At 43.6% G+C, this 22334-nt stretch overlaps 2 protein-coding genes across 6 annotated transcripts in view; both read left to right on the forward strand.

The window, feature by feature from the left end:
• Positions 1 to 13000, forward strand: part of SLC25A44 (solute carrier family 25 member 44) — a 25587-nt gene extending 12587 nt beyond the window's left edge. For 2 of the 5 annotated variants that reach the window (XM_057726544.1, XM_057726559.1), the window contains 2 exons: positions 2116 to 2303; positions 3454 to 4876. In XM_057726544.1, coding sequence (XP_057582527.1) covers positions 2116 to 2303; positions 3454 to 3520 — 255 coding nt within the window. In that variant the 3' untranslated portion in view covers positions 3521 to 4876. Of the gene's footprint in view, positions 1 to 2115; positions 2304 to 3453; positions 4877 to 11730 lie in introns of those variants that run through there. The other 3 variants (XM_057726552.1, XR_009052593.1, XR_009052592.1) reach the window with 3 other exon arrangements.
• PMF1 (polyamine modulated factor 1) overlaps positions 5023 to 22334 on the forward strand; it is a 25327-nt gene continuing 8015 nt past the window's right edge. Inside the window, exon 1 of the mRNA XM_057726579.1 lies at positions 5023 to 5186. Coding sequence (XP_057582562.1) covers positions 5026 to 5186 — 161 coding nt within the window. The 5' untranslated portion in view covers positions 5023 to 5025. The remainder of the gene's footprint in view (positions 5187 to 22334) is intronic.

Consider the following 22334-nt stretch of genomic DNA (forward strand, 5'->3'; position numbering starts at 1 on the left):
GTTTAGGAGTGCTTACGCTCTGCGCAGTTGAAAATTTGAGTATAGCTTGGCCCTTTGAATCTGTGGTTCCCCATCCACAGATTGTATAGTACTGTGATGTTGTTTGTTTGTTTAAAGAAGCCAAACACTTTATTTTTATTATTATTATTATTATTTTCTAAATTTATTTATTTATTTATTGGTTGTGTTAGGTCTTTGTTGCTGCATGCAGGCTTTCTCTAGTTGCAGAGAGCAGGGGCTACTCTTCGTTGCAGTGTGCAGGCTTCTCATTGCCGTGGCTTCTCTTGTTGTGGAGCACGGGCTCTATGCTCGAGGGCTTCAGTAGTTGTGGCATGCAGGGCTCAATAGTTGTGGCACATGGGCTCAATAGTTGTGGCTTGCAGGCTCTAGAGCGCAGGCTTAGTAGTTGTGGCACACGGGCTTAGTTGCTCCGCAGCATGTGGAATCATCCTGGACCAGGGATCGAAACCATGTCCCTTTCATTGGCAGGCAGATTCTTAACCACTGCGCCACCAGGGAAGTCCCTGGGTTTTTTTTTAAGTATAAATAAAAATGAATTTTTACTTAAATCATTTTGGTATAGATTACAGTCATAAAGATATTTAAACACATTGTGGGTAATGTAAGCTGGCAGTTCAATTTTGAATTCAATTTTTTATATAATAACTCTGCTACCTATATAAAATTTTGATTTATTTCCAGAGAAGTAAAATAATCTCTTTAAATTGAATGTTAGTATAAGCATGGAATTCTTAAATTAACCAAGTGTGTACTTTAGAGAAACAGGAATATATCTTGACATGTTTAGAGAGATATACAATACATAAAGGTTAAATAGCAATGGTAAAATCTTCCCGGTTATTTTATTTATTTTTATTTTGTTTCTAAATTTTTATTAGTGCTGTAGTGTTACTACTGAAAAAAAAGAAATACTGCATATAAGTGGACCCACACAGTGCAAATCCATGTTGTTTGAGGGTCAACTGTATATTGGTCCCTAGGAAAGAATTCCCTCCCTCTAGGACCCACACACTTGAAAATGAATGGCATCTGATTGGTTTGCAAATAATAAAGCATACAGGTTCCATCCTTATTCTCTTCTGAGCCTTGTTCTGGGTGTTCCATTAGGAGATTCAGGGGAAAGGACAGGTTCCTACTTTGAGGAGTTCCCAGACTGGAAGACACAAAATGCATATGAGGACCAGGGCCATGGCTGAAAAAGCCCTTGACATGGCTGTGGATAAGTGGAGGATTAGGGGAGCACAGGTGGTCAGAGGATGAAGGGAATGTGGAGGAGGGTACTAAAGGAGGCAGAGAGAACTGGGGAGATGTTCTTAGTCAGAGATGGGCCCACCTTGTGAGTAGGGGGAGGTATAACAAGGAGTGTGTCTGTCCTACATTGACTGAGGATCTGAGCAGAGTGGTCTCTAAAAGTGTAGTTTGGTGGCAGGTATAGGGGTTGGGGGAGAAGAGGGCAAGACTATTAAGAAAGAAGAGAGAAAAGATTGTGCCTTAGCCAGGCTTCCAGTATGATAGGGAAGACAGGTCACAGGGTGCGTAGGAGACGGCAGGGTTGGAGGGGAGGAGTCCAGCCATGGGGGTTCAGAGGGATTGAGATGATCAGAATCAAAATCACTGGTAGAGCTGCAGAAGCCCTTAGAGCGGATTTCAAATCCAGCCTCTCTGAGACCAGGTCCAAAGAGTCATCACCATGTAGTTTATCTAATGATATTAATAAGAGCTAACATTTATTGAATACTTACTGCCTGCCAGGCACTGTTCTCAGCATTTCCAAGTATTCTTCTTTTGTTTACTGCGTAGAACAACCGCATGGGATAGGTACTGTCATTACTATTTTATATTTGAGGAAACCAGGGTACAGAGTGTTAAGTAAACTACCTGAGATTACACTATTAGTAAACTGGGGAGCAGAGTTCATACCAGGCAGTCTGGCACCAAAGCCCATACTCAGTCACTGCGCTGAACTGTCCCGCAGAAGCAGAGTCTAGCCCTCTGACTCATGTATCTAATTCTTTCCACTTTAGCCTAAGGCAGAGAGAGATTGGGTAGAGGGGCTTTGCAGACCGGGGTCCTCCAATGTGTTGACTTTTCCAGGTGGAGGGCAAGAACTCCATCATCCTGACCTTCCGACAGCTAATGGCAGAAGAGGGGCCTTGGGGCCTCATGAAAGGCCTTTCGGCCAGAATCATCTCAGCCACGCCCTCCACCATTGTCATTGTGGTGGGCTATGAGAGCCTCAAGAAACTCAGCCTCCGACCTGAGCTGGTGGACTCGAGACACTGGTAACCAGTGGTGGGGAGAGAAGGCTGCTGTTTCCCACACTACTCTGGGTTGGGGGCAGAGAGAAGAGGATAGCACCCTCTCCAGGAGCCCCCACCACATACCTAGCCCTGCCCTGGGCCAGGTGGCCTGTGTGGAACAGGGACAGAGACTTTGAACTGCTCTTGCTGAAGTGGCTCCACGCCTGGATCCCCTGCCCTCATTATTATTTTATTTTCTTGCCAAACTGGGCTCCCTCACTCAGTCCAGGTACTCAGTCCTGCCCTAAGGAAACCCACTCTCCCTGCCAACCCCACTCCATCCATCCCCTGCCAGCCCTTCTCTGCCTCTCCCCTCCATCTGGGTCCCTGAGATCCTGAGAGGAGCTGTAGACAGAACGTGCTTACTACCATTGGTTCTTCCTCTTGGGCTTTCAGCCCAGATTCCAAGCAGCCGCCATCAGCCCTTTCCTGCTTCATCTCTTAGACTTGCTTATTTTTATTTTGGGACTGTGCTGCCCACCAGACTATTCTGCTTTGCCCTGCCACAGGGGGCAAGGTGCCAGGCACTTTTGCACAGGGAGTAGGAGAAGCAAAAACCTCTGGTTCTCCAGAGCACTCATCCTCTCTTTGGAGTTATTAGGTTGGGGAGAAATGTTGATACTTTATCTTGTGTGTGTATTTTTCTGTGAACCAGGCTACTGTCTTAGTCCTGCTAAAGCACCAGTCCTGCAGCCAGAGCCCACCCCTTCCTCAGACAGGTGGAAAAATATAATGTAGCTCTTCCCTCAATCCCCTATGTCTCCCTGTCCCTTCAGTCCCAGCAGCCCAAGGACATATAAGCTGTTGTTTTTCCCGGGCCCAGATGACTATGGTGGTGGGCACAGCTCTAAATAAATCAGACTGTCTGGGACACACTGGACTTGGAACACTACCCTGAAAAGTCTGGTTGAGAGAGTAGTTGGTTTGGAAAGTGACAGGAGGATATGTGTGCCCTAGAGCATCTCCCTCAACCAGCTGAGCCAAACCTGGGCGAGGGCCGTGGAGGTTCTCAGCCCCAGGCAGTCATGACATACACATATATACCCCAATCACATGGACTCACAGAAACAGATGTTGTCTCACAATGGGAATCGCTGAGATGTGGAACTGTTTGTGTTTTTCTTCTCCCCAGTGTGAGGAGTCGTGCCAGTCATGGTACCCTCTGGAGGGATGCTTGGAGGAGGGTAAAGGGCGGGTGAGGAAGTCACCCAATACCAGGACCACTGCATTTACCAGCCCGACACTGCCGAGATTATCGTTGAAGCTCTCAGGAGCTAGACGATGAGCGCGTCTTCCCTGCCTCAGCCTTCCCCCCACAACACACACCTCCTCTACCAAGCCTGTGTTGCAGGTGAGGAGAGATGCAGCAAACGGAATGAGAAGGCAGCATGTCAAACCGTGCACTTCTACCTGAGACATCTGGCCTGGATGACCCTTCCAACGTTCTTATTGGACCCCACCCCGGGAGAGCCACGGTGCCAACCCGAAAGGTGCTAGCTACCCGAAGCCTTGATAGTTCTTGTGGCTGCCCCACCTTCTATCCCCCGGGCCAGATCAGAATCTGAATTCTCTACCTTCACCACCACCACGGCCCATCTTGGGCTCTTATCTTTGAGGGTTATTTTTTCTCTCACTTATTTTTATTTTTGTTTGTCCCTTCTTGCACTTTGTCAAGAGTCCTCCAATTCCTATTCACAAATGGTCATCTAAAGGGTTGGGCTCACAGATCATTCTGAATCTTCGTGCCTCTAAGTCAGTCCTTTACCCTAAGAACCACCAACATAATAGAAGCCAGGGGTCCCTCCTTTCTCTTTACACTCATCCTACTGAGACCTTTAGAGGTTGTGTTTCTCAGCTCCACACCTTCCCCTCCCTAGAGCCTTGTCCTCAGTCCTTCCCCACCATTACAGAGTGGGTAAAGTATTACGCACAGGAGGTAGTCTCCTGCTTCTCATGTCTTAGGTTGTTTCTCCCTCCCAGACTCCTCCCCCAGACTCTTTTCCTTCCATTTTATTTTCTTGTACAGTATTTCAGTCTTTCACCTGTTTCCTGTTCCCGCTCTCTCACACCCACACACACACACACACACCCACCCCACGGAGTTTTAAAGGATGATGGGCTTCTACTAAAAGGGACCCCTGGCCCCTACTTTCCCATCTAATATTTTAGGGACGGGATTGGGTTTGGTTAAAATATGTCTTGGTGGGGATAGGACAGTGGGCTTCCATTTTCCCAGGACCATGGTTCGGACCAATTGGAATTTTTGATGTATTGGTCTGTAGCCAAAATTGGAAGAAACTGGGCAAGACGGGAAACCTGGGCAAGACGGGAAAACTGGTGGGAGTATTGAAGGACAGGGGAATAAAATGGAGATGCAGTTAACATGTGATGAAGTGGACTCTTGTGAATATTAACAGCGAACATTCACTGTTGCACTGTACGAAGACTCTTAAGTGTAATTAAACGTTTTTACTGAGTCCCTGAGCTTTGCGCTTGTTTTGCCCGCTTGCGGAGAAAGGACTTAAGGGTATCTTGGTCTTGCGTCTATAACCCTCCGCCTCCGGCAGTTCCCCCTCCCCCGCCCGCGGCTTGGTGATAGACATTCGCTGCTTCCAATCGGAGGCGCCCAGTGCCGTGAGCGGCCAATCGGCGGCTTCGGTGGGCGGGGCGGCCAGGCCAGTTCGCTTTGGCGGTTCAGTTCAACATGGCCGAAGCGAGCGGCGTTAACGTAGCCAGCGGCTGTGAGGAAAAGGGGCCTGGGGAATTGTCCCAGGAATCTGCGCGCCCGGGCACTACCATTTCGAGGGTGAAGCTCTTCGACACCATGGTGGACACCTTCCTCCAGAAGTTGGTCGCTGCTGGGAGGTAAGGTGGAGGAAGTGAGGATGAGTGCAAATCTCGCAGCAGGTTGAGGCGGACGAGAAAGAAAGAGAAAGGGTTTGTCGCGCCAGAGTTTAAATCCCGCGAGACCAGGGAGGCCCGAAGCGAACAGCTCAGTCACGTGGGCCGCGAGTCCGCGGGTTATAGATTGGCTGTCTTTCCTTTTTGTACTCTCATTTCTTGCGTCCCGGGAAGTCACGTGATGTTTGCTAACAGGTAATGTGGCGCAGACCTAGGACAATTAACTACTCCTTCCAGTAAGCCTGGTTTTGATTATAGGTGGTCGAGGGGAAAGATTCAGGGTTTGAAATTAGATTTGGAGTTCAAATCCTGGCCCAACTTAAAGTGAGCGAGACTTAACTGCTCTGTGCCTCGGCTCCTCAGGAATAGAATGGGAACAATAGTACCTTTCCCATAGGGTCTTTCTGAGACTGAAATGAGTAAATACTACTAAGGCTCTTCCAACGGTGCCGGCCACGTAGAAGGCATTAGAATTTTAGCTGTTATTACGGAAATATAGTACCGTCTTTACTGGGTGTTTGTGAGGACTAAATGTATAACCATAAAAAGAAACTCTTGCTTTCTTGACTTCTACTTTATATGAACAGTATTCTAATAATGTTACTGACCTGGGTTGTTGGACACTTTAATCAATAGAAATTGATAAGAGGCCAGAGAAATTCAGATAAGGCTTTATTGAGACTTGCTGCAGCACGAGGGCGTGGAAACAAGTTACAAGTGTCCTTGCTTTTTTTCCTGAGGGGTAGCGAGCCGGTCCCTTACATACGGTGAGGGCAGGGGCGGACCCATTGGTCCGGCTGGGGAGGAGGCTTAGAGTGGTCTGCCCACCCCCTCAGTGGTGCTGTGTGCAGGGATCGTGCCTCGTACCCTGTTTGATCCTGTGACAGATGGCTTTTTGGTCTTTTTGTATCTTGTTCATAATTTGCCCCAGCTGTACATGTATGTAGTTGTTTTTTAGTCCCTTACAGTTTCTTTGTATTCTGTTGTTTGAGGAGACATTTGCCCAGGTGTAAGCATTACAGCAAAGGGTCTCAGGCCCCAGCCTGTCACAACAGTATTGGACAGTTTAAAGGAATAGTTGTGTCCATGGTCCCATACGCCAGAACATTAATGCTGAAACACTGTTATCAGAACTTTAAGGGGTTTGACCATAGCCTGTTCTCCATCCACCCTCTATGTCCCCACTACCCTTGTTCTTTGACCTCATCAAGACTCTCATCTTGTCCTGCATTTCCTTCCATCCTGGTTTTAGGACTTTACCTGTTCTACAAAGGCCTTATGATCCACGTCTTCACTCACTGATTCACCCAGTAAATATTTGAGTGCCTGTTCTGTGCCAGGCGCTGTGTCTGGTGCTGGGGATACGGTAAAGCAGAGAAGACCTCTGTCTTGGAGCTTTCATTCAGTGGGTAGAGACACGAAGGAAACAAAATAATCACATAGTGGGACTTCCTAGGTGGTGCAGTGGTTAAGAATCTGCCTGCCAATGCAGGGGACACAGGTTCAGTCCCTGCCCCAGGAAGATACCATGTGCTGCGGAGCAGCTAAGCCCTGCACCACAACTATTGAGCCCATGTGCCACAACTAGTGAAGCCCGTGCACCTAGAGCCCATGCTCCACAACAAGAGGAGCCACCACAGTGAGGAGCCCGTGCACCACAATGAACAGTAGCCCCTGCTCACTGCAACTAGAGAAAGCCCATGCGCAGCAACAAAGACCCAACACAGCCAACAAATTAAAAAAAAAAAAATCGCAGAGCTTGGTAAGATAATGAACTAGCAACTTGGGGAAAAGGAAAATACCAGATAGGATAGTTAGGGGATTCCAGTCTGAGGAGGTAACATTGATCTGAAACTTAAAGAATGAGAGGGGTTGGGACTTCCCTGGTGGTGCAGTGGTTAAGAATCTGCCTGCCAGTGCAGGGGAATGAGTTTGATCTGTGACCTGAGAAGATCCCACATGCCGAGGAGCAACCGTGCACCACAACTACTGAGCCTGCGCTCTAGAGGGTGCGAGCCACAACTACTGAAGCAAGTGCTGCCGCAACTACAAGCTGCTGCCGCAACTACAAGCTGCTGCCGCAACTACAAGCTACTGCTGCAGCTGCTGAAGCCCGAGTGCCTAGAGCCCATGATCCACAACAAGAGAAACCACCACAATGAGAAGCCCATGCACCACAACAGAGTAGCCCCCGCCCACCACAACTAGAGAAAGCCCGTGTGCATCAACAAAGACCTAGTGCAGCCAAAATAAATAAATAATAAGTAAATTAATTTAAAAAAATGAGAGGGAACCAGCTTTTCAAAGAATTAGAGAAAAAGCTTATAGGAAGGCGGGACAGCTTGTGCAAAGGCCCTGAAATGGTCAGGGCGTTCTAGGAACTGGCAGAATGAGAGTAAAATCAGAGGAGGCCAGACAGGCAGGTGACAGCCTTTCAAGCAGGGCCTAGTTTCCATAGTAATAAATTTGATAAAATAATTGTAGTCATTTTTGTGGACCATTCATGACACACCATCATTATATGTCCAAGCAAGATCTCTCCATTGATTGATTGCTTGATTGGCTTTCCCTTACTCATTCTTGCCCTTCTCTCCTCTCATAGGCCCTGCTTTCTGTTGGCTGTATGTCCTCCATTTATTCATGTATGCACGCACAAATATTCATTGGATATCTCCATTGTCTCAGGTTCTGCTTTAGGAGCTGGAGATACAGTGGTGATCAAGATAGGAAGGTTCCCTGCTCTCATGCAGTGGACTTTCTTGTGCCATAAAGAAAAATAAATCAGCATAAAGGGTTAGAGAGCAATGGGGAGGGGGAAGATACCAAAAGTTGCAGCTGAATGTTTTGAGGAACCAGAAAAATTCATTCTAAAGTTTACATGGAGAAAATCAAGGTTCTCAAACAGCTGGGTTAATTTTAAAGAGAAGAGAAAACAGAGACTTGCTGTACCAGACTTAAGGTTTCCTACAAAGGCTTGGTATTAAGCACCCATATGCACTGGCAACTTTTTTCTTTTTTTTTTTTTGACAATACACTGGTTTTTGGTTTGTTTTTTATAAATTTGCTTATTTATTGACTGCATTGGGTCTTTGTTGCTGCACATGGGCTTTCTCTAGTTGCAGCAAGTGGGGGCTTCTCATTGCCATGGCTTCTCTTGTTGCAGAGCATGGGCTCTAGGTGCACAGGCTTCAGTAGTTGCAGCATGTGGGCTCAGTAGTTTGGCTCACAGGCTCTGGAGCACAGGCTCAGTACTTGTGGCGCACGGGCTTAGTTGCTCCGTGGCATGTGGAATCTTCCCGGACCAGGGATCGAACCTGTGTCCCCTGCATTGGTAGGCAGATTCTTAACACTGTGCCACCAGGGAAGTCCCTGCACTGGCAACTTTTGGTTAGTGTGAATGCAAGGAAGTGACATTTGAATAAGTTTGCATCCATGTAAAGTTTGTTGTTTTGTCTGTGTGTGTGTTAAATTTATATGAATGATAATCGTGCTGTATATGTCTTTTTTCACTGAGCAGATTTTTTTTTTAAGATCTGACCATATACTGTAAATGCATATGGTTCAGAGTTTCTCATTGCTGCTTGTTAGTTCATAATATGCATCCAGCACTTACCTGTCATGGACACCTGGTTGCTTCCAACCCCCTCCACCACAGATTATGCCAGGGTACATCCCCTCAGAGACTAGCACCACAGTTTCTCTGGGGTATATAATGCAGTGAAGTCACTGGATCCAAAGGTTTACATCTACGTATGTTTTGTCAGATTGCTTTCCAGAAAAGCTCTACCATCTCCTATCTCTTCACCATCACTGGGTATCCACCATTCTAATATTGGCCATTCTGAAGGGGTGAAAGGGGTATTTCATTATTATTTTAATTTGCACATTTCTGAATGCTTCTAATTTGTGGGCAGTTCCTTATATGCCTCAATAGTCATTTGGCTTCCTTTTCTGCGAACTGCCTACTTATTTCCTATAGCTTTTTTTTTTTCAGACCTATATATATATTTTTTTAATAATTTTATTTATTTTTTTTGGGGGGTACACCAAGTTCAATCATCAGACCTATTTTTTTTAATTGGGTTTTTAGCTTGTTGATTTGCTGGATCTCCTGGTATAGTCTAGATATCAATCCTTTGTCAGTGTTAGGCTGAAGAAGAAATAACTCTATATTAGCTATTAACTTTGTCTATAATGTCTTTTTTTCCTTTTAAAAAGAATTTTATTGAGATATAATTGACATACAATAAACTGCATATATTAAAAGTGTACAATTAGATTTTTTTTTCTTATTAGTCATCTGCTTTATACATATAAATGAATATATGGCAATTCCAATCTCCCAATTCATCCCACCCTACCCCACCCTGCTTTCCCCCCTTGGTGTCCATATGTTTGTTCTCTACATCTGTGTCTCTATTTCTGCCTTGCAGACTGGTTGATCTGTACCATTTTTCTAGATTCCACATATATGCATTAGTATACAATATTTGTTTTCTCTTTCTGTATGACAGTCTCTAGGTCCATCCATGTCTCTACAAATGACCCAATTTCATTCCTTTTTATGGCTGAGTAGTATTCCATTGTATATATGTACCACATCTTCTTTATCCATTCATCTGTCAGTGGACATTTAGGTTGTTTCCGTGACTATAACGTCCTTTAAGTAACAGAAACCCTTAATTAAATAAGAAATTACACAGCGCTTAGTTGTTTACACTTTACCTCCTCCCAGGCTGTGTGGATACTCATGACTCTTCTCAGCTTTTGCACTAACTCCACATCCCTCAGACAGTCACAATAAATTAAGTATTGCCTAATCAGTTTGTGTTTTAAAACCGTTAATCTTCAACTAAGTTGTGGTTCCCATTTTATGACTTGTGCCTTTGAGGTCTTGTTTATAGAGTCTATACCCACTCCAAGGTCACAAAGATAATCTCCAGTGTTTTCTTCCATTGGCTATTTTATGGTTTTACTCTCTAAATATGTGATGTGTCTGGATTCAGGTGTAAAGTGGTAGTCTCAGTCAGTCTTATTTTTTTAGTTTTCTGTCATTGTCAACTAAACAGTTCATTCATCCCCATTGCTTTATGGAGTCCCTTTTATCATGTGGCAGGTCCCTCTGCCTGTTGTGTCCCTGCGTCTCTCTTCTGTCCCACTGATCTCTTCACCTGTCTCTGTGCCAGTGGATATGGGTTCTTAATACCAAGCCTTTGTAGGAAACCTTAAGTCTGGTGCAGCGAGTTCCTGTATTCTCTTTTTAAAACTGATACAGCTATTTGAGAACCTTGACTTTTTTCCTTGTAAACTTTAGAATGAATTTTTCTGGTTCCTCAAAACATTCAGCTGCAACTTTTGGTACATATATTTGGCAAATTAATGAAGTCCCTGTCTCATTCTAGTTTTCTGAGAATTATTAGAAAGATCATGATTGGGTGTTGAACTTTATCAAAAGTTTTTTCTTCCCCAGTTAAGAAGATCTTGTAGTTTTTCTTTAGTTCATTAATGTTGATGATCTACACTGGTAGATTTTATAGAGGTTAAACTATCGTTGCATTCTTGGAATAAATCTATATGATTATGATACATTTAAAAAATATAGTTGAATTTCGTTAGGTCAGTGTTTATATGCTCATAAATGAAGTGGGCCTATAATTTCTTTCTTTCACTGTCCTTATCAGTTTATAGAACCAAATATATATTAGCCACATATATCCCTCTTCTGGAATGTTTTATATAAAATTGGGATTATCTATTCCTCAAAAGTTTGGAAGATCTCATTTACTCCTGGAACTTTCTGGGGTTGTCGAGGACTGCCAGTATTATGTTAAAAAGCAATGATGCAGGGGCTTCCTAGGTGGCGCAGTGGTTGAGAATCCGCCTGCCAATGCAGAGGACACGGGTTCGATCCCTGCTCCAGGAAGATCCCACATGCCACGGAGCAACTAAGCCCGTGGGCCAAAAAAAAAAAAAAGCAATGATGCAGTAGGCACCTTTGTCTTGTCCTCAAAGTGTCCCCATAGTGTTTGTTGCAGATTTTTGGTGTTACTGTTTCTTTAATGGTTACAAGTCTGTTTAGATGTTATTTCTTCTTGTGACAGATTTGCCATTTTACAGGTCTTTCCCCCCCAGAAAAAATTTGTCTCTTTTGTCTGTTATATTTTATTAACTTACAACTGTTTGAACTATTTTAAATTATTAATTTTCATAATTTCCCCTTTTTCCATTATATGCTGCTTCTTTATTTTGGATTATGGAACTATGTAGCCAGAGTTCTAGTTTATTAATCTTTTTAAAGAATCAGACTTTTTTTTTTTTAATTTATGTGCTTTGAGGTTACTGTTGGTCTCTTTATCTTTGGCATCTTTGCTTATCTTTTTTTAAAAATTATTTAGATTTATTTTATTAGTCTCATCCCAAATTAATTCTTCTTTCCTTCCTTCCGCCCTTCCTTCCTCTCTCTCTCTCCCTCACTTCCTTCCTTTCATTTTTTCTCTCCCACCCCCAGCCATGCTGTGCAGGTTGCAGGATCTCGGTTCCCAGACCAGGGACTGGACCGAGGCCACAGCAGTGAAAGCTGGACATCCTAACCACTGCGCCACCAGGGACCTCCCCAAAATTCTTGAGTTGAACATTTAACTCTTCTTTTTAAGTATTTTTTGTTTTTTGAAAAATGCGTTTAAAACTGTAAATTTTCATATAATTACTGCTTTTGCTGGTTTCTATAAATTCTTATATCTAATATTTTCATAGTCATTTGTTTTTTAATTGAGATTTAATTCGTATACCATAAAATTCACTCTTTAATGTGTACAATTAGTATATTGCCAAAGTTGTGCAACCATCACCACTATGTAATTCCAGAACATTCTCATCACCCCAGAAACCTTGTATTCATTAGCGGTCACTTCCCATATCTCACCCCAATCTCCCAGCTCCTGGTAACCATTATCTACTTTGTCTCTATGGATTTACCTTTTCTGGACATTTTATATAAACGGAACCATACAGCACGTGGTCTTAGGTGTCTGGCTTCTTACACAGCTTAATAATCTCAGCGTTCTTTCGTGTTATAGCCTGTATCAGTACTTCACTCCTTTTTACGACTCAATAATAATTCCATTGTGTGGATATACCATATTTTATTTATCCATTCATCAGTTGATAGATATTTGGAGTTTTAACTTTTTTTGTCTTTTATGAATAATGCTGTATGAACATCTGTGAACAGGTGTTTTCAGTTCTCTTGGGAATCTACCTAGAAGTGAAAATGCTGGATTGTGTAGTAACTCTGTTTAACTTTTTCAGGAATTGCCAAACTGTTTTCCAATGCAAGTGTATCATTTTATATTTACACCAGCAGCTTATAAGAGTTCTGATTTCTCCACATCCTCACCAATACTTGTTAGGTCTGTCTTTTTGATTATAGCCAATAGTGATCCTAGTGAGTGTAAATTGGTATCTTGAAGTGGCTTGGATTTGCCATTTCCTAATGATTAATGATGCTGAGCATATTTCATATGCTTGTTGACCATTTGTGTATCTTCTTTGGAGAAATGTCTATTCAAATGCATTGCTCACTTTTTAATTGGGTTATTTGTTTTTTGTTGTTAACTTGTAAGAATTCTAATTTTGAAAAGTCCAATATAGATTACTTACTTATTAATTTTATTTACTTAGGTTAAAAATTGCAAAGAGTTTTTTCTTTGGTTGCTTGAGCTTTTAGTGTCATATCGAAGAAACCACTGTGTAATTAAAGGTCATGAAGATTTACACCTATATTTTCTTCTCTGAATTTTATAGTTTTAGCTCTTACATTTAGGTCTTGATCCATTTTGAGTTAGTTTCTGTATGATATGAGAAAGAGGTCCAATTTCATTTTTTTCTATATGGACACCGTCATTTAATTTTATGTACTTTATAATTTTCCTTATCATTTCCTCTTTAACCCAATGATTATTTAGTAGTGTGTTATTTGGTTTCCAGACATGTAATTTTTAAAAAGTTATCCTTTTGTTGTGATTTCTAATTTTATCGTGTTATGGTGAGATAACACAGTTTGTGTGATTCTAATTTGGGGGGAATTTTTGACACTGGTTCTATGTGGCTAAGTCTATGGGTGATCTTTGTGAATGTTCCATGTATACTTAAAAAAGATGTGTAGTTTCTGTTTCTTGGGTGTAAAATTCTATACTTATTTATTAGCTTGAGCTTTTAAATTTTATTATTAAAATATTTTAGGACTTCCCTGGTTGTCCAGTGGTTAGAACTCTGCCCTTCCATTGCAGCAGGCATGGGTTTGATCCCTGGTCCAGGAACTAAGATCCCGCATGCCACGAAGCATGGCCAAAAAATATATATATGTATATGTATATATATATGTGTGTGTGTATATATGTACATATAATATATATTTTTATATGCTCATTTAAAAAATCTTCTTGATTGAGCCATTCATTTCTTTTTTAAAATTTCTTATCACAATTGTTTATATCTATTTTTCCCCATAGGCTGTCTTTGTTGCATTATATGTAGGGGTTATTATTTTTATTAGATGCAGGGGAGTTTATTATTCTAAGAGAAATGGAAAGCTATTCATAACCTTTTAAGTTGTGACTAATCCTTTTTTTTTTTTTTTTTTGGCATGTTTGGGAGATGGCTCTCCACTGTCTTAAAAATATATTTATTTGTAATGCTCCGAGTACAGTGATTGATGTTTAAAAGGTACTCTGCTGTGCAGATGATAGATTGTTGGTAGGATTGTTAAGGTCTTTCTAGGCTTCTAGACTCTGATTTTTTTGAGACCCCAGCCCACATCATGACAAATATATTTAAAAAGCATCTAGTATCTTGACTGAGGTGGTATTTATTTAATGTTGCACATGTGATAAAGATGGACATGCACAGGGCTTCCCTGGTGGCGCGGTGGTTGAGTATGCGCCTGCCAATGCAGGGGACACGGGTTCGAACCCTGGTCTGGGAAGATCCCACATGCCTCGAGCAACTAAGCACATGTGCCACACTACTGAGCCTGTGCTCTAGAGCCTGCTAGCCACAACTACTGAGCCCACGCACTGCAACTACTGAAGCCCACGTGCCTAGAGCCCGTTTTCCGCAACAAGAGAAGCCATGGCAGTGAGAAGCCTGAGCGCTGCAAGGAAGAGTAGCCGCTGCTCACCACACCTAGAGAAAGCCTGCACACAGCTACCAAGACCCAATAAAGCCAAATATAAAATAAATAAATAAATTTTTTTAAAAAAGAAAAAATACAGAGGTGGTACATTAAAACAAAAAAGATGTACACACATAAACAAATGTATTTTTAACTCTTGAAATCTGAATGAGTTCTGTGGATTGTACCAATGTCAGCTTCTTGGTTTTGATATTGTACTAAAGTTGTGTAAGATGTCGACACTGGGGAGGGTACATTTCTTTGCAGCTTCATACAGATCTATAATTACTTCAAAATAAAAAGTTCAAAAAAGTTTATGTACAGAAAATATTCATCATAGCACCATGTTCGGTGGAGAACAGTTGAAAACCACCAAAAATGTTCAACGTTTAAAGAATGGTGGTTACACGGACTTCCTAGGTGGCCCAGTGGTTAAGAATCCGCCTGCCAATGCGGGGGACACGGGTTCAAGCCCTGCTCTGGGAAGATTCCACATGCCACGGAGCAACTAAGCGCGTGCGCCACAACTATTGAGCCTGTGCTCTAGAGCCCATGAGCCACAACTATTGAGCCCATGTGCCGCAACTATTGAAGCTCACGCGCCTAGGGCCTGTGCTCCGCAACAAGAGAAGCCACCTCAATCAGAAGCCTGTGCACCACAATGAAGAGTAGCCCCCGCTCGCAGCAACTAGAGAAAGCCTGTGTGCAGCAACGAAGACCTAACACAGCCAATAAATAAATTAAATAATTAAATTAATTAATTAAAAAAAAAAAGAATGGTGGTTACATAGGTATAATAACTATCTAATAAAATACTATGGAGGGACTTCCCTGGCAATCCAGTGGTTAAGACTCCACACTTCCACTGCAGGGGGCATGAGTTCGATCCCTGGTTGGGGAACTAAGATCCCGCATGCCGTGGTGCAGCGAAAAAAAACAAAAAAGGGAAAAAAAACTATGGAGTTATTTTGAAGAATATTGACTCATGGGAAAAATGATGATGTTATAGTAGTAAGTTTAAAAATTAGGTTATGGTTATGGGGAGAAAAGCATCTACATCCCACATTAAATATAATTTTTATCTAATTATAAAAATTGCAGTTGACTAGTTGACATTTTACATTTTATATTAAGATCACAGTAGTTCAGTGTTGAGCTTTTATTTTTGAAACCATTCCATTAAAATTTTTTAAGCCATTCCATTATTTTTAAGTCTAAATCATTTTGTCCACTCTTGAAAAGCTTATTAGGTCAAAGTCCTGTGCCTGGGATGCTAACTGCATAGTAGGGGCTGAAGTGGTCCAGGAAAGAGACATGGTGTAGATGAAAGATGTGGGTGGGTGTGAGCTGATTAGAGGTAGAATGGATTGGAGGGGAAGATGAGGGAAAGGGGAACTCCAGGAGGATGCTTACTCTTCATGATGGTGGTTGAGTTGAGGGTTTTACCATCTACTGAGATGGCGAAGAAACACTCCCCACTGAGAGTTGGGGGAAAGGAATGGGTCTGGGGTTGGAAATCAAGACATCTGTTTGCATAGGTTCGGTTGGAGATGCAAGGCAGCCACACTTCTGTTTCTCAACTCCTTTGCTTCCTCATCCTTCCAACCCACCGACTGTCTAACCCAACTTCAGTATCCTGCCTGCACTCCTCTGCCCCTACACTCAGCCTCTGAGTACCACTGTAGAGTCTCACCCATGGTCGAAAATTGCGCCTCCACAAAGTCATGTTCTTGGAATTCACCTGGGCCTTCAATGAGCCCATGATCCTTATGTCTCCGGCCAGTTCTCTTCCCCTTCTCCACAGTAGCTATTTAAAATCTTCATTATGTCCCTCAGGTCCTTCCCCTGCTGCCTGTGCCCTCTCAGTGAAAATGACCCCAACACCTGGTCCATAGAGAGAATTGAGACCACAGGCAGGAGTTTATACATCTATAAATTTGGCTGAGAGATGCCCAATCTTGCATCCTCCTAGCTACCTCCCCATCAATTCCCTTCCCCTTACATCCCAGGCTGTGGCTTTGGGTCTCTACATCCCCAAGTTCTAGTTCTCCATCTGGTTTTTTCCTCAGCTTTGCCACCATTCCCCTAAAACTTTCTTTTCAAGGTCATTAATAACTCTTTGTTGCAAAATACTTTGCTTTTTGTTATTTATTTCTTGCAGCCTCTTAATTTTTTAAAATTTATTTATTCTTTGACTGTGCTGGGTCTTAGTTGTGGCATATGAGATCTTTGTTGTGGCGTGTGGGCTCTTAGTTGCAGCATGTGAGTTTCTTAGTTGCAGCATGCAGACTCTCAGTTGCGGCATGCGTGTGGGATCTAGTTCCCGACCAGGGATCGAACCTGGGCCCCCTGCTTTGGGAGCATGGGGTCTTACCCACTGGGCCACCAGGGAAGTCCCTGTTGCTAAATACTATTTTCATCTTTAACCTGCTTGCTCTCCTTGTAGCATTTGACACTGTAACCACTTCTGTGTCCTTGAACTTTCTCCCTTGGCTTCCAGTACCATCCTCTGTCCCTTTTCCTCACTAGCTGTTCCTTCTTGGCATCTTCTTCCTCCACTTGTCCCTTAAATGTGCCCTTTCCTTGCTTCACGTGCACATGTGCGTGATCACATCCCATTTGATATCTTGCTGCTGCTGAAAACCCTTCAGTGGCTGTTCGTTGCTCCTTACCGTGGCCTCCAAGGCCACATACGTTCTAGCGCCTGCCTACCTCTTGTTTCCCTCTCCAACTATACTTGGTCATAGTAACCTCCTCATTTCCTAGAATGTCAAGAGTGTTCCTGCCTCAGGATGTTTGCACTTGATGTTTGCTCTGCCAGAAATCGTTTTCCTCCATCTCTTCCCTGATCTTCTCTAAAGCCACCTTTCTCCCCTGGTTGTTCTTTATCATGACACCTTATTTTATTCCTTCATAGCGCTTATCATAGTATATAGTTCTAGTGTCTGTTTGTTTGTGGTCCATCTTCCCCGTATAAAATGTAAGGTCCTTGAGGATAGGACCTTATCTGTCTTGTTCACCACTCTCTACTCATGGCTTATTATGGTCCCTAGCACATAGTAGCCATTCAATAAATAGTTGTGGAATAAATGAGGATTCCCAAGCCACATCGTTCTCCTGCGCTTCAGACCTCTATCTCTGACAGTCTACTACTAGAAATCTCCACTTGTTGTCCCACAGAACCATCAAGTTTAGCAAAACAAGATTTCTCCTCCCTCTGTGGTCTGAAACTTGGTTGAAGATACCACCATCTACTCATTCTCTAGGCCAGAGATTTGGGAGTCCTCGGTGACCCCTTACTTCCAGTCAGCCGCCAAATCCTGTTGATTCCAGCCTCTCTCCTTGATGTCCTCTCCATCCTTGTGCGAATGCTTTGGTTCAGCCCCTCACTATCTCATTGTTTTGTTGTACCAGCTGCCCAAATGCCCCTCCAGCCTCAGTCTTGCCCCTTCCCTCCAGTCTACGGCTGAGATTTGAGGATGTCCTTCTCCTGCTTAAAATGTTTAATTGGCCCAGGGTTGCTTCTAGAATCAAATGTCAGCTCCTTAGCTTGCAGTACAAGGCCATTCACTCCTCGGCCCCTCCTCTCTCTCCAGCCGTGGCCAGGGCCGTGGGTGTGCAGCATATGCACCCTAGCTTGCAGGTGCAAACACACACACGCACGTAAGGTCTTCTGCATTGAGTGCTGCCACTGTCCCCCGACCCTTGCCACCTGCTCTTTCCACTCACTGCTTCTCCTTGCTAGAACATCCTTCCCCTCATTTGGTTAAGTAGGAGCTTACACTGGTTTCCACATAGAAAGGGCTCAGTAAGTGTCATGTATGAATACAGACTTCTAAGATGTATCCAGATACTTGACCCTGTCCCAAGTCATTAAGTTAAACGTCCTCAATGCCAAAGACCAAGTGCTTACACTGAGGAATCTCCACATAGTAAAAACTAGTTTATTCACATGCCAGTTACGTAAAGGGGTATTGTAAACCACAGATTGATTTTCCCCACAACTCAGCATATTTTTCACATACATGTTAGCTTGACTAGGGGGGCAAATTATATGATGTACTCCAGAGTGACTGGAAGATTATTGGCCTCGCTGGGCTGTCAGATCTCACGGACCCACAGCTCTGTCTTCAGTTAGGGTGTCTTCCTTTCATTGGATTGACTGAGGCAGAGATGCCTGAATCTGTCCTTTCTCAGGCTTCAGAACATAGAAACGTGGCCCTGTTGGAGCTCACCATTTTTGACCTCTCCCTTGTCCTCTGAAAATGTGGGATTGTTTTTCACAGCCTCCTGGACCTTCTGAGACAGCTATCCTTCTGTTTAGCTAAAGCAAGCAGATGAGGCTTGCTATGTTTTGTTATAAATCAGGACCTGTCAAGAGAGGCAGTGGGTTAGAGTTGCTGTTGGTGGGGCCCCGGTTGAAGTTAGCACTGTTTGGGGTACCTGTGGCACTCAGCAGCTGTGCCACCTGTGCTGTCAGTCCTGGAGGAGCTGAGGGAATGAGAGGTGATTGACAGTTCCTAAGTTCTTAGATGCCAGGCTGGTCCAATGTCTGTCCTGGTCCAGTCTTCCAGCCCGAGATGTGCTGCAGAGTGTGATTTGTGTAAACTGACTTAAAGACTACATCTGACAGTGAACAGGAATGGAGAGTTAATTGCATTAGTACGTGAACTGGTAGAGTTTTAAACTAATGGCAGAGACTGTTGTTCTTGGGAAACAGTTCTTTAAAGGAAAAAGAGTGGCTTAATATATAAAATATTCTGATTAAATAAGTGCTTCAGAAATATCTCACCCTCTTTGAATGTGCAGATGATGCGTGCTACTGGCAGTGATTCATTTCTGAAGTGTGGGTATGACTCACCAGACTGTGGTGTGCGGCTTCAGCCCCATCATGCTGACTTGCTCAGTACACACTTCCTGTCATTACACCTTCACACACAGGCATGCCGGTGCACTCTACGCTTCATCTGTGCTGCTGGGTCCTTCTGTCCTCTGACTGACTCCTGCTCTTGTAGGTCTCAGATCTGGCTTCCTCCAGGGAGCCCTTGTTGGTTGCATCATTTGCAAATATTTTCTCCCAGTTCATAGGTTGTTTTTTCATTTTTGTTTATGGTTTCCTTTGCTGTGCAAAAGCTCATAAGTTTGATTAGGTTCCATTTGTTTATTTTTCCTTTTTATTTCTATTGTCTTGGGAGGCTGACCTGAGAAAACATTGGTACAGTTTATGTCAGAGAATGTTTTGCCTATGTTTTCTTCTAGGAGCTTTATCGTGTCAGGTCTTACATTTAAGTCTTTAAGCCATTTTGAGTTTATTTTTGTGTATGGTGTGAGGGTGTATTCTAACTTAATTGATTTACATGTGGCTGACTGACCTCTTATTTTCATAAGGAATACTCCTGGGTTTTTTTTTTTCTTTTCACCCTCTTCCTTTCTCAGTCCTGGGACTGAGAAAATGTGGAGGGGGAAGGACCAAACAGAGAAACATTTCTACACTTGATCTTAGCCAAAAGGCCGAGAAGCGATGAGAGAAACATTTCTTTTTTCTTTTCTTTCTTTCTCCTCCCTCCTCCCCTCCCCTCCCCTCCCCTCCCCTCCCCTCCCCTTCCCTCCCTCCCTTTCTCTTTCCTTCCTTCCTTCCTTCCTTCCCTCCTTCCTTCCTCCCTTCCTATATTGTAAAGAAACATTTCATAATGCGCTAGAGCAGCTGTACAGGTGGTGGGTCGAGAGTGGAGAGCGTGAATTTGTCACAGTGCTCCCCAGCTTCTATTTGTCTTGCTCTGTCTTTGCACTCCACTCCTTTACTGGGCGGAAACTCCAGTTCTCGTCCGCCCTCTGGCGGACACTCCGTGGAACAAGCATTCAATTGGGCAGCAAGCCTGTTACCATGGAGAAGGCAAGCCAGGGCTTCCTTAGCACTAGTACACATGTTTGCTTGTCTGTGCCTCTGTCTCTCCATTCCTACACAATTTATCTGCGTATATAAACTGACAGATTGACTAGCCATCAGAACTTGATTCTGGCCTTAAGTATTTTAAGTTAAACTTAAGCGATAATTCAATTTACAGTGAGTTCTTAGTGCAGTAAATGACATGCTTTCTCTTCTCTTTTTTAATAGATTTATTTATTTATTTATTGGCTGTATTGGGTCTTCGTTGCTGCACACGGGCTTTCTCTAGTTGCGGCGAGTGGGGGCTACTCTTCATTGTGGTGCACGGGCTCCTCATTGCGGTGGCTTCTCTTGTTGCAGAGCATGGGCTCTAGGTGCGTGGGCTTCAGTAGCTGTGGCACAAGGGCTCAATAGTTGTGGCTCACGGACTCCAGAGTGCAGGCTCAATAGTTGTGGTGCACAGGCTTAGTTGCTTCATGGCATGTGATATCTTCCTGGGGCAGGGATTGAACCCTTGTCCCCTGAATTGGCAGGTGGATTCTTAACCACTACGCCTAGGAGGTCCAACATGCTTTTTCAATGAGTTCAAAAACAGTGATGGTGTCTCAGATATCACACAAGTGTTTAAGAGAAAAAAATAGGTTAAAATCAGTTAATATAGTCATCTCTGTTTTTGAAACTCAGTAAATGCAGTTTTTTAAAGTTACTTTCATTGACAACAAATGTGGTCCTTTTTCTGGGACCACAGTGTAGCCTTTTCTTTGTAGTGGGGGCCATTGGGTTCTTCCTGCACCTGCATTTGCAACCAAGTTGAATTTACTAAGCACCGGCCTTCTGCAGACTTCTCAACCCCGAGAAGCCAAGTTACTGACTGTGTTCTGCACTTCTCTGGGGGTGGTGAGGACCATTCCTTTGAGAATAGTAATAATAATTGTAGCTAACATAAGTATTTATATGTGTAACCTTATCTAATCCTCACAGTAACTTGTGACCAGTGGGTAGTTATTATCTCCATTTGACCGAGGAGAAAACTGATGCTTATAAAAGTAGTTTCCAAGATCACTCAGCTGATGAGTGGTAGCGGTAGGATTTGAACCTAGGCAAAAGGACAGGCAGTCTTTATTTCTTTAGTAAAGTTATTTACTTATTTATTTATTGGTTGTGTTGGGTCTTTGTTGCTGCTTATGGGCTTTCTCTAGTTGCAGTGAGCAGGGGCTACTGTTTGTTGGGGTGTGCAGACTTCTCATTACGGTGGCTTCTCTTGCTGTGGAGCACAGGCTCAGTAGTTGTGGCACACCGGCTTAGTTGCTCTGAGGCATGTGGGATCTTCCCAGACCAGGGCTCGAACCCATGTCCCCTGCATTGGCAGGCGGATTCTTAACCACTGCGCCACCAGGGAAGTCCCAAGGACAGGCAGTCTTTAGAGCCAGTACACTTACCCAGCACAGAGGGGAGGGCCCTTTGTGTATCCTTGGAAGGTCAAGGTCAGGAGACCATTCCAGCAGAGGGCAAGGAGGGGCCTGGCAGCGAGGCCATTGGGAATGCTCTGTGGAGAGGACTCCTTTGTCCAAGTAGTCCAGGCCTGGTACCCTGGGGTCCAGAGTAGGGGAGCTGGATGGGAATGGGACACGCCTCAGGCCAGGCAGCCCAGGCCTCAGCCCAGGCCTCAGCTCAGCCCCAGTCACCTGGTCTGCAGCATATCTTGAGCACTGCTGTGTATCTAACACTGTTCTGGGTACCCTGGAGATCCCAGTGCCATTGCAGATGGCATCCCTATCCACAAAGATATTAGGATTTATGTGAGAAGATAAAGGTTGACATTTGGAGGGGGTGGCCATGAAAGTTTTCTAAAAATGCATCACTTTTACTGTTTCTCTGTGAAGGTATTTTTTCAGGAAATTCACAAGGGCATTCACATCATTCCCAAGTTTGCATTGGCTCTTAAGCAAGAAATCCCTGGGGAGTTGCATGAAGGTGGTCAAAAGATACAAAATTCCAGTTGTAAGATAAATAAGTACTAGTGATGTAACATACATCTTGATGACTGCAGTGA

The sequence above is a fragment of the Hippopotamus amphibius genome, chromosome 1 (genome assembly GCF_030028045.1).
Source record: "Hippopotamus amphibius kiboko isolate mHipAmp2 chromosome 1, mHipAmp2.hap2, whole genome shotgun sequence".
NCBI classification, from domain to species: domain Eukaryota; kingdom Metazoa; phylum Chordata; class Mammalia; order Artiodactyla; family Hippopotamidae; genus Hippopotamus; species Hippopotamus amphibius.